The sequence below is a fragment of the Chiloscyllium punctatum genome, chromosome 19, assembly GCF_047496795.1.
Source record: "Chiloscyllium punctatum isolate Juve2018m chromosome 19, sChiPun1.3, whole genome shotgun sequence".
In the NCBI taxonomy this organism is placed as follows: domain Eukaryota; kingdom Metazoa; phylum Chordata; class Chondrichthyes; order Orectolobiformes; family Hemiscylliidae; genus Chiloscyllium; species Chiloscyllium punctatum.
The window spans coordinates 89,881,905-89,894,859 of record NC_092757.1 but is presented as its reverse complement, the minus strand read 5'-3'; the positions used below and the strand labels follow the sequence as shown (position 1 = coordinate 89,894,859).

The following is a 12,955-nucleotide window of genomic DNA, read 5'->3' as shown; positions in this document are numbered from 1 at the left end:
CCTCCCCTTTCCTCATAAAGCCCTTGTTGCCCATTGTCTCTTAGCAGTTCCTATTACACTGACATCTACTGCTCAGCCTCATGTGTGCCTTAAAATATTTATTCTCTTTTTTTTGGTTCTGACCTATCTGCCCCAACTGGTCCTGAATAAGAGTCGAAAAGTGTGGCGCTGGAAAAGCGCAGCAGGTGAGGCTGCCAAGAAGAAGGATAATCAACATTTCGGGCATGTGCCCTTCATCAAGAATTATCCTGAATAAACATGCATAACATCATAGATCTACCATTAATACAGAGGAACCTCGATAATCCAAATATTGGATTATCCGAAGGAGATCTCGAGGTCCCGATAGAAACATTCCATCAAAGACGTGTTTCCGACACTGATCACGTCTTTTGTTTACGGTGATTAAAAGTAAACTCAGCTTATTGAAATGCTGCCGAGAGAACTCCTGGACATCGATGGGAGCTCAGGCACCGTCTCCAAATAACTGACCTCCCGCCCTCTCGCTCCCCAGACAATTTTCCAGAAGTTCTACACAGGGGTTTACCCTTAATCCCCCCTTCCCCAGATAATCTCTCCAACATTGTCCTGTACAGGGCAGACGTGCAACCTGTCAAAAAGTTGCAGTAAGAGAGAGTGTGAGAGTGTGTGTACACGCACGCGCGCTCACCGCCTCCCCAAAAGGCAGCAGCAGCATAAGTCTTGTTGTTGGTGTCCAGTCCGGCTACCCCGGAGAGGGGGTGGGGGCAGTGTTGGGCGGGGTTGTGGTTGGGGGATGGTATTGGATGGGGGAGGCAGTGTTGGACAGGGTTGGGGGTCAGACGGGGCGTGTTGGACAGGGTTGGGGGCGGGTGGTGTTGGATGGGATTGAGGGGCAGACGAGGAGCAGGCGGTGTTGGACGGGGTTGGGAGCTTGCGCATGGTGTGCTGTGTGTCTCCTGAATGGGGAGCAGACTTCACGGAAAACTCCGAGCCCCAAAGGAAATGCACTAAATCGATTAACCGAATAATCGATTATCTGAACGAATAGTGCCCTTCCATCTCGTTTGGATAATCAAGGTTCCTCTGTATATGAAAATATCACATATGATGTGCACCTTTTTTCTCCATCAGCTTACTTTCCATGACACAATGTACATATTAGATATTTATTAATATTCTTTATTGAAATTTTAAACAACAACGGAAAAAGATTGTACACTGTCACGCTATAATTTCAGGTATGATACTACTGGATGTCACTGCGGCACAAGTCAGCCTTAACTAATTTGTCATTTTACCTTCAATCAAAGCTAGTTTTTATATTGTTGATTCCCCAGTACATCATCATTTAACATACACATATTATATATCCTTATTTAAAGCAATTCCAGTGTAAATTATCATAAACAAACATTTTCAAAATAGCCTGAATATGTACTTGAACTGACATTCCTATGTTCCTATAGCTTAGTTGGCCACAGATCCAGAGCTGGCAAGGGGATTCAGCTGGATAGCTCTCTTTCATAGAATCCCCAGAGTGTGGAAGCAGGCCATTTGGCCCATTGAGTGCACACCCAACTTCCGAAGAGCATCCACCAGATCCACCCTATCCCTGTATGGCAGCATTTCCAATGGATAACCCACCTGGCCTGCACATCCCCAGATACCACGGGCAATTTAGCATGGCCAATCCACCTAACCTGCGTATCTTTGGACTGTGGGAGGAAACCAGAACAGACACGGGAAAAATGTGCAAACTCCATACAGTTGCCCAAGGGTGGAATTGAACCTGGGAGCCTTGTGCCGTGAGTCAATGAGCCACCATTCCATCCAACACGGACAACCCATACATCAAAGCCAAATAAGCTTATTTTGTACTGTAAATTTCAAAGATTCTATTGTTGCACTTCTATCCTCTCTAGTCCTCAGCCACCCAAAAACATTTGCATGTTTTTCATTTAATTCATAGTTTTATTTTATTCATAAGACTCAGTTAACTCTAGTCACAGCTATCATTTAATTCATTTTATTTAATTTGTGACACCGATTGTATATTAATTCATGGATTCTGTAAGTAAAAGCCCAGCCGGTTCTGTTATTAATTGTTCTGAATGGTCACTTGACCCGAAACATTGACATTTCTTTCTTTACACAGATGTTGTCAGACATGCTGAATTTCTCCAGCTGTTTCTGTTTTTGACTTAAAGGAAGACAGCAGTTCAGGAAAGCAACTTGCTACCACCTCTTCAAGGGCAATTAGGGGTGGGTAATAAATGCTGTCCTCACCAGAAAAGTTCACATTCCATGAAAAATGAAACAAAACTGTGCCACACCATAGTTACTACTGTGGCTCTGTTGTTTATTTAACTCTTAAGCTTAAAATTAATTTAATTCCTGACTAATATGATTTGTTATTACATTTCTATGATATTATTTACTTAATTCTTCATATTTTTCTTTTGATTTGTGGTCCTCCAATATTATTTATTTACTTCCAGCTTCTTAACATTCTATCATTTCTGTTAATCTATGTAATTAAGTCAGGAACACCAAACATACCAATAACTCCAAAACTATTTACTTAATTAAACAACTTCTGTTCTGAAATATTTTTCGATCTAGCTCGGCATTACGTTTTGATAGTGGCAAAACTGGATTATCAATTTTCTGTTCCCACCTAATTTTTAATACCTGAACCTTTCACAAATGCTTAAGAAAGGAAATAAATGCTGATTTAAGATTGCCATAATGAACACCTCATCACAAGATCAACAAAAAAAAAAGCACCAGGTCTAATTTAAAAATAACATATCATCAAAATGACTAAAAAAGGTACCCCACACGAGACATAGGAATAGAAATTAGTCCATTGAGGCCATCAGGTCTGCTCCAACATTCAATCATGGCTGATAAATTTCTCAACCCCATTTTCCTGTCTTCTCCCTGTAACCTTTGATACTCAACAACTTATCTATCTCAGTCTTAAATATACTCAATGACCTGACCTCCTCAGTCTTCTGTAGCAATGAATTCCATTCACCATTCTCTGGCTGAAGAAGTTTCTCCTTTCTTTGTTCTAATAGGTCTTCCCTTTATTCTAAGGCTATGCCCTCGGGTCCAAGTCTGCCCTATCAATGGAAACATCTTCTGAACATCTACTCTGTCCAGGCCATTCAGTATTCCCTAAATTTTAATAAGATCCCCCCCCCCCCCCCTTCTAAACTCCATCGAGTATAAAGCCAGAGTCCTCAAACATTCCTCATACGAAACGCTTTTTATTCCTGGGCCCATTTTCATGAACCTCCTTTGAACACTCTCCAGGGCTAGTACATCCTTCCTGAGATTTGGGGCTCAAAACTACACACAATACTATAAACATGGTCTGACCAGGGCTTCAGAGCCTCAGAAGTACATCTCTGTTTTTATATTCAAATCCTCTCAAAATAAATACTAATATTGCATTTGCCTTCCTAACTATCAACTCAACCTGCAAGTTTACTTTGAGAGGATCCTGGACTAGAACTCCCAAGTCTCTTTGCAAGCTATAGGGAGAGGACGAACAGGCCGGGGCTGTTTTCCTTGGAGCATCGGAGGCTGAGGGGTGACCCTATAGAGGTTTACAAAATTATGAGGGGCATGGATAGGGTAAATAGACAAAGTCTTTTCCCTGGGTTTGGGGAGTCCAGAACTAGAGGACATTGGTTTAGGGTGAGAGGGGAAGAAATAAAAAAGAGACCTCGGGGCAACTTTTTCACGCAGAGGGTGGTATGTGTATGGAATGAGCTGCCAGAGGAAGTGGTGGAGGCTGGTACAATTTTGCAACATTTGAGAGGCATTTGGATGGGTATATGTGTAGGAAGGGTTTGGAGGGATATGGGCCGGGTGCTGGCAAGTGGGACTAGATTGGGTTTGGATATCTGGTCAGCATGGACAGGTTGGACCGAAGGGTCTGTTTCCATGCTGTACATCTCTATGATTCTGTGACTTCAGACTTATGAATTTTCACCCCATTTATGTCCAAAACGTCAATTCTCCAGTTACTCGGATGCTGCTTGACCTGCTGTACTTTCCCAGCAACACAGTCTCCAGCCTTGCAGTCCTCACTTTCTCCTAGACGAGCTAAGGGCACAGACAGACACATGCCAGCACAAACCTGGCTAAAGGAGGGACAAAATTGGCAACTCTGTAGCCCTGGATATAAAGCTTTCAGGCAGGGTAAAGTGGGTGTAGCAATATTGATTAAAGAATCAATTACAGTTGTGAGGAAGGATGATATACTAAACTGGTTAACAAATGAGACTTTATGGATTGAGCTCAAGAATAAATAAAAAGTAGTCACACTACAAACAGTCTACTACATATCCCCCAAATAGTGAGAGGGAGACAGAAGAACATATACAGAGACAAATTTCTGCTTGGAGGAATAAGAAGGTAATAATAGTAGGAGATATTAACGATCTCAAAACCACCTGGGTTTGAAACAATATAAGGGGCATTGAGGGTGAAAAATTCATGTACCATGTACGTGACAAGCCCACAAGACATAGGAGCAGATTTGAGGCCATTCGGCCCATCAAGGCTCCTCTGCCATTCAATCATGGCTGATAAGTTTCTCAACCCCATTCTCCCCGTTTCTCCCCATAACCTTCAATCCCCTTAACAATCAAGAACCTACCTATCTCTGTCTTAAATAAAATGACCTGGCCTCCAAATCCTTCTTTGGCAATGAAGTCCATCGATTCACCACGGTCTGGCTGACAATGTTTCCCTTCATCTCTGTTCTAAAGGATCTTCTCTTTACTCTAAGGCTGTGCCCTCAGGTCCTAGCCTCTCCTGCTAATGGAAATATATTCCCAATGTCTACTCTGTCCAGGTCATTCAGTATTCTGAAAGTTTCAATTAGATATCATCTCTGCCTTCTAAATTCCATCAAGTATAGACCCAGAGTACTCAAACATTCCTTTTAAGCCTTTCATTCCTGGGAAAATTCTCATTAACCTTCTTTGGACTCGCCCCATGCTTCCTGAGGTATGGGGCCCAAAATTGTTCACAATACTTTAAGTGTGGTCTGACCAGAGCCTTATGAAGTCTCAGAAGCACATTCTTGTCTTTATTTTCTCGTCCTCTCAAAATAAACACTAACATTGCATTTGCCTTCCTAACTACTGATTCAACCTGCAAGATTACCATAAGAGTACCCTCAACTAGGATTCAAGTCCCTTTGCACTTCAGATTTCTGAATTTTCTCCCCATTTACAAAATAGTTTATGCCTATTCTCCCAACCAAAGAGAACAACTCCACACTTTCCCACATTGTATTCTTCTGCCACCTCTTTGCCCACTCTCCTCACCTGTCTAATTTCTTCTGCAGCCACGTCTCCGTCCACCACATTGTACCTGCTAATTTCGATCTGCATTACAAGCTCATTTACCTTATTTCGTATAATGTTTGCACGGAGATATAACACCTTGAGTCCTGTACTTGCCATCTCATTGTCATCCCTTTATCTGGTGTGCTTAAAGTTTGATTCCTAACCCTTTCCAAAAACTCTGCCTTATTTTGTGTTTTGGAGACTTCTCCTGAGTTATCCTATCTTTTCATATTTTTCCATGCAGTTAAATCCACCCCCATAGATGTTAACATGCCTTCTGGAAATTCAAATACACTAGATAGCTGGTTCCCTTTTGTCTGATTGGTATATTCTCAAAGAACTCCATCAAATTTGTCAAATGTGATCTCCCCTTCACAAAACCACATTGACTCTCAACTGTGTTAGGTTTTTCTAAATGTCCGACAAACGTCTTGCTTAATAATGGCCTCTAGGTTTTCACTCTTTTCAATATACCCTCCCATTTATTCTAAACAACCTTGTGTGGGGATCTGATAGTATTATAATAAGAAATATATAATTACAACATTGTCTCAAATGGCTCCAAACTTTTACTCCTTGTACTTAACAAAGAACTATTTGTTAAGTGTCAGCAATTGCCTAATGCTCTGATCCCTGCATTGGTCTCCAATTCCCTAGCATGTCAAATGTTGAAAGTTTGTCCTAGCTTTTAAGTTCTTTCAGAACTTTGCCCTTTTGACAATACAACTCCACCGCGCTCTCCTGCCAAAATATTTCATTCTTCTGACTCCTGCATTTTACCCATCCCTCTACCCAATCACTGCCATTTGTCCTTTTTGGCATCCTTCTGGATAACTTCTAACGGTAAATGAAACCAAATAATGCAAATGACAATAAATAGCATTCATAAATATTTGTAATATTCAAAATAGGTTCCATCCAATTACCTCACTACCTGTACTAATGAATGAATTTTATGTGAAAAACTCTCATATTAAGTGAACATGAAATGGCTAAATAGGTTCAAGAAAGTAGTTACCTTGGTTTGAACTTGGTGAGGATTTTCCATTTTCTGCAACAGTGGAACTGGTCTGGTTTGTTTCTGCGGTTGGAGCAGAAGGTATTCTTGCTGTGTGACAGGCACAGTTACACACGGGCAATTTTTCTTGTTTTCTACAACTACTTGGACAACTTTCATTTCCAGATTTGTCTGCACAAGATAATTTGTTCATTAATACTACAAGCAGGACATTTACTGTACAACAACTTTGTTTTCCAATACGAGGAATGCCACAATGCTTCAGTAATATATTATAGTATCAAGAAAATGATTACAGTACAATTAAACTTAGGCATTTCAGCATATTAGAATACCAATGTGCCGCAGCAAAAGATTGTTGACACAAGTTTTCCATCTTCACAATACTACAAATCACATCAAGTAGCTTCCTAAAACATAGGAGGAATCAGGGAGTGATCTCCTAAGACCACTGGCCTCTGTGGCCAGTCAAGATAAGCATTTGAAGAGACTTGATGCTAGATGATGTAAGGTTTGCTGCAAGTATCTAATGGAACCTTTAGGTTCATTAGTCACTGTTCAAGTGTGTTGGTAGGTTTGTGGGCTACCTTGATGCCAAGGGGTCTGAGTAGTTTGGAAGTCATTTCTGATATGTCTTTGATGTAAGGTAATGTGGCTATAGTTTTTGGTCGTGTTGTGTTTGCAAGAAAAACGGACACCCAATAAACACAATCCGCCGATTCCTCAGTATCAAACCCAAACAAGCAGACACAATACAACCAAAAAACTATAGTCACATTACCTTACATCAAAGACATATCAGAAATGAATTCCAGACTGCTTAGTCCCCTTGGCATCATGGTAGCCCACAAACCTACCAACACTTAAACAGTGACTCATGAATCCAAACGATCCATTAGATACTACCAGCAAAATCAATGTCATTTACAAGATATCATGCAAGAACTGTAAAGAACTGTAAAAAACACTACATCCATCAAACAAGCAGGAAACTTGCCACCAGGATACATGAACACCAACAAGCCACCAAAAGACATGACCCACTATCTCTAGTTTCCATACATATAGACAATGAAGGACACCATTTTGACTGGAACAACACACATCCTGGGACATCGAAAGACACGCACGAGAATTCTTATAAGATAGCATTCTAACCAGAACTATATCAATAAACATATCTATTTAGATCCCAACTATCTTCCCCTGGGAAAGAGAACTGGAAATGACATCACCCACCTTAAGAAACCAAGACATATAAATAGAGAGGAGGGACATACCATCAGCGCTTCACTGGAGACTCTCACTATTGATGTTACATAGCCATGGTGACAAAACTTCTGAAAATAAACCTTCCAGCTCAGTGAGCTAACTTACATACCTATCCTCAATCTGAGCTACAAATCTTCTCAAAAATAGCTAATATGAACTTACAGTATACTATTTTAAACCAAAGGACTACAGAAGCATTGAAAAAGTAACTTCCTATTTAGAAATTCTCTCAATACTTGATTGTCATAACTTACACAATCAATGTATCCCATGACAACTTTACAGCCTTGCGATTTGCTATATGATGTCTATTATTATCCATATAGTCAAGGCGAACATATCCACAACTCTCTGTAGCAACCTTAAGTTATCTTTCAGAAGGTTGAAAAATGAAGTTGAATTTAAAAATGTATAATTGCTGCCAGTCATTCTGATATACAGGGCTAGTTCTGTACGCTTGAACTATAAATGTGTTAATAATATTGAAATGATCAATATTGAACAATTTCTATTTTACAATCCTTTTCTTGAATTTTCTAACCAAATGCATTTGCTCAGCGATTGTGTGTTGAACCACAGCTAAGTGCTTTGAATTTTTTCTACAGCAAGTAGGAGGCAGATCCCAAATCTATCTCAAACAAATTGAACTGCTGTTAGTATTAATCTGATCCACACATTAGCTGAAATTAATTATGAATCAAATTGGCTGCAGCACATTATTGCGTCATCTATATAATAACTTGCTTGAGCTTAGAATTCTTATTTTTCACTCAAGAATATTATTATCCATTTGCAGTGAGGATAACATTTGTAACAAAGCAAGCAATGAAACATGACAAAATGTGCATTGTTAATCCCATAGAGCTTCACACATCATCAGAGAAATAAACATAAAACCATACCATATTGAGATTGCTGCCAGGCCAACGTAGAGCAAAGCAGTGCAAGACTTTTCCCACTTCCAGTTGGACTTTCTAACAGACAGTGCTGTTGACAGTTCAAGCCTCGTACAATCTGAATGAAAGCATAATTCAGACCAATGTGGACCTCTGCATTATCTAAGCTAATCACAATATCAACATCAGAAGTAATAAAAAGTGAGGTCATTGTATTTTAGGCTGTAATCTTGTTAGCATTAAAAAATATCTCCTAAACTTAACAATCTATCCTTCTGTTAGTCAGTCAGCATCCAACAAACACAGAAATCCATCACTAATTCAAACAAATGAAATTATGCATCCACCAGTAGAGTTTCATTGACCCATTGCAAAGTGTAGACACGCTTCCTTTAGTATCACAACTACTTTATTCTGCAGACATTAGGTTGGCTGAGAGATGACAGAAATTCTCTTGGAACTTAAGAATGTATAAGCATACAAACAAGGAACAGGAGTAAGCCATTTAGTCCCTCAGCTTGCCCAGTCATTCAAAAGGATCATGGCTGATCTGTCTATAATCTCAAATCCACATTTCTGTCTACCCATCATCAGCTTTCATCCTTTGCTTAACAAAAATTGATCTACTTTTGTCATAAAAATATTCAAGGACTCTGCTACCACCATCTTTTGAGGGAGAGAGCTCCCAAGACTCAAAACCCTGCGGGAAGGAGTTTCACCTAATCCGAAACAGGTCACTTTGATTTTTAAACAATAATCTCTAGTTCTACATTCTTCCATAACAGGGAAAGTCCCCTCTAAATCTAACTGTCACAAGCCCTCAGGATATTCTACTTTTCAATCAAATTGCTTTTTGCTTATCTAAACTGCAGCGGATACAATCCAAGCCCGTTCAATCTTTGCTTACAAGTACAAAATTATGAGATGCATAGATTGGGTAGAATATGGGAATTCTTTCCCCATGGCAGATATGTCTAAGATCAGAGGGCCTAAGTTTACCACTGGTGATTAAGTGGCTTTGAGGGGATCTGAGGAAATATTTTTCATCCAGAGTTTGGTAGAACTTTGGAATGTGCTGTCTGAGAGGGTGGTGAAGGTAGGTACTCTTGCAATAACCCATTCAATTCAAATATTGGTCTAATAAACTACAGAAGCTGATATCATATTGTTTAACTGAGCAAATCAACCATTATACTTGCTTATAGGCTTTTCAATACTTGCCTAGCTAAAACTGCACCACCTTTAAGATTTCATCTGTCCAGATATAGAATAATTACATTCAAAATCTTAGTATCCAAACTCTGCCATGTAGAGGTAATGTGAATGCAAGCTTCAATCACTGAGTATGTTACCTTAGAAACCCCTTCACAGCAAAGAGGACCCACTTGGCTCCTACCCATCCCTCAGAATACTTATGAACCATCAACTGCATTCAATTATCAGAGTATATGAAATCAATATACTTACTGAATTCATCATAGCAAGCTGAGATGGGTATGCCTTGCATGGAAAAAGAATTTTCACTCCACCGATTGTGTATTCAGAAGCTGATGATGCCATTATAATTATTTAATTGTGATATGCATCAAGAAAATTAAACCTCAGTGCTTCAATCTGTGGAAGGAATTTTAAATACTTTATCTGGACAGAAAATCACATTTTTAAAAAATGTATTCAATTCCATTTTCAATGTCACTCTAATAGCAATTATTTGAATTCCAATGCTGTGGGATGTCAGGGCAGATCTTGGAAACTAAGTGCTTAATGTAGTTTAAGTGGTAGGTCAGACAGTGTGGGGTACATTGAATGGAGTTTCCCAGATTCAGTTTAGGGACTATCCCATTTCTGTTTACATAAACAAATGGATTCTGAATTGCAATGCCAAGTCCCCAAGTATCACATTTGCAGATACAATAGCAGCATTCAAGAAGCATCTTGTAAGTGAAGACAGTTTTGGTATGGAAGGGCAAAATGTGTCAGTGCAGGCTTGAAAGACCAAAGGCCTGTTCCTGTGTGGTATTGTTCTTTTCTATCAGATGTTTAAAAAGAAGGGTAATTGGAATTAAAGCAGGGGCACAGAAAGTTATAAGGATTAGCTGCAAAAAATATGAACATGGACAGAGGAAAGTCAGATGAAATTTAATCCAGGCAAGTAAGAAGCACTGAATTTGGTAAGAGATAGGAAACAGCTCAAGTGGTGACGAAATAACTGAGGACAAAGCCAAAAGAGACCTACTGGTTCAACAATACAATGATCATATATCCAACCACTCCAGGACAGATATTAACAAAACCAAAAGAATGGTCAAAACATCGTGCTAGAGAGAGAGATCATTATTAGTACTAACCATCATCTGACCTCCCACAAAACATCATTGTTCCAATTTGGAGAAATTGGGGCTTTACACATGGAAAGAAGGCATCCAAGAAGTTACCTCAGAGTAACGTGAGGTAATTCATAAAATACAATCCAGATACTATTTTAAATTGTGGAACTAAAATTAGTAATTAAAGATTCAAACCAGCAGAAGGTAAAGTTAGGACCAACATTGGAAAACAAACTTATGGAATACACTTCTACTTAAAGTAGTGTAAGTGAAAATCTTGGATTCATTCAGAAAAAAAAATGGACTTTAATACTTTAAAGAAATTATGAATTTAGGTGAACTGCAAATTTTCTCTGAGCATTATGTTTTTTGTTTGACAATGGTCCTATCGGAAGGATGTTGTGAAACTTGAAAGGGCGTGGCCAGGGTTGGAGGATTTGAGCTATAGGGAGAGATTAAATAGGCTGGGGCTCTTTTCTCTGGAGCATCAGAGGCTGAGGGGTGACCTTATAGAGGTTTACAAAATCATGAGGGGCATGGATAGGATAAATAGACAAAATCTCTTCCCTGGGTTGGGAGAGTCCAGAACTAAAGGGCATAGGTTTAGGGTGAGAGGGGAAAGATATAAAAGAGACCTAAGGGGCAACTTTTTCACGCAGACGGTGGTACGTGTTTGGAATGAGCTGCCAGAGGATGTGGTGGAGGCTGGTACAAATGCAACATTTAAGAGGCATTTGGATGGGTATATGAATGGGAAGGGTTTGGAGGGATATGGACTGGGTGCTGGCAGGTGGGACTAGATTGGGTTGGGATATCTGGTCAGCGTGGAAGAGTTGGACCGAAGGGTCTGTTTCCATGCTGTACATCTATGACTGACATACAAGTCTCCGCACAATGAACAACATAGAGTCTCTCTTGGAAAACACAAATCACCAATCTATTTGTTAATTAACATTGTGCATCTAAATTGAAGCTTAATAGATAATTCTGAAATTCCACTGACATTAGAAAACTTTTGAGCTTTATGCTTGACATGAAGTAAGTATCGTAAATATAACTTAGAACTCCAAGTGTAGTGACTGAGGAACTTCAGAGGGCCATATACCATATTGAGGAAAACTGGTCAGTGTTTGAAATTTTATGGATAGTATAAAATATATTTAAGAACAAAAAAACTAGTCATTTTCTAAACAAAAAATCAAAGAGTCCTATCATCCTGATGGATGGATAGCACAAAATAGAAGTTTGCCTGCTAAGATAGCCATTACTAAGCATGTTAATTACAAGCCTCACAATACTGTACATGCCAAATGGTTTTGGATCAAGGAAGACCAACTGCACAAAACTCTTAAAATAATTAACTCAGAGAAAAATATGTACATTATAATCATCCAACATTTAATTTAATAGGCAATAATCACTGGTATCTTGGATAGGAGAGACTGATCAAACATCTGACCAAGGAGTTACATAGAGTTTTTAAAAAGGTGACAGTTACAGAAGCTGTTCGAAGCAGTAGGTTTGAGGCAACTGAGTACTCCGTCCTGAGTCCGTCCGTAACCACCTGATGAAGAAGCAGCGCTCCAAAAGCTAGTGCTTCCAATTAAACTTGTTGGACTTGGACCTGGTGGACCTTGTTGGACCAGGTGTTGTGTGATTTTTAACTTTGTACACTCAAGTCCAACACCGGCATCTCCAACTCATGAATACTCCGTCAAAATTGACAGGCAAATTGCAATGTGAAGGACAGAGACTATGATACAAAGCAATGCAGCCAGTTACAACCAGAGACAGAGGAAGTAGAAGCTTAGTGGTAATGCCACTGGACTTATTATCGAAGACGCCACAATAATATTCTGGAGACATGAGTCTGAATCCCAGAATTGTTCCATATATCATTTCAACTGCATGACACTAAACTTTTGCCAGAAATTTTGTGTCTTTTTGATCCTGCATCACAACCACCTGATGAAGAAGCAGCAATTCAAAAGCTAGAGCTTCCAAATAAACCTGTTGGACTATAACCCGGTGTTGTGTGACTTTTGACTTTGTCCACCCCAATCCAACACTGGCTCCTCCAAGTTATGT

At 39.5% G+C, this 12,955-nt stretch overlaps 1 protein-coding gene across 3 annotated transcripts in view; it reads right to left on the bottom strand.

Moving 5' to 3' along the window:
* The window catches only part of brip1 (BRCA1 interacting helicase 1), a 229,580-nt gene that overhangs the window by 215,819 nt on the left and 806 nt on the right, over positions 1 to 12,955 (bottom strand). For all 3 annotated transcript variants that reach the window (XM_072590032.1, XM_072590033.1, XM_072590034.1), the window contains exons 2-4: positions 10,008 to 10,154; positions 8,547 to 8,658; positions 6,373 to 6,543 (exon numbers count right to left, since the gene is read on the bottom strand). In XM_072590032.1, coding sequence (XP_072446133.1) covers positions 6,373 to 6,543; positions 8,547 to 8,658; positions 10,008 to 10,100 — 376 coding nt within the window. In that variant the 5' untranslated portion in view covers positions 10,101 to 10,154. The remainder of the gene's footprint in view (positions 1 to 6,372; positions 6,544 to 8,546; positions 8,659 to 10,007; positions 10,155 to 12,955) is intronic.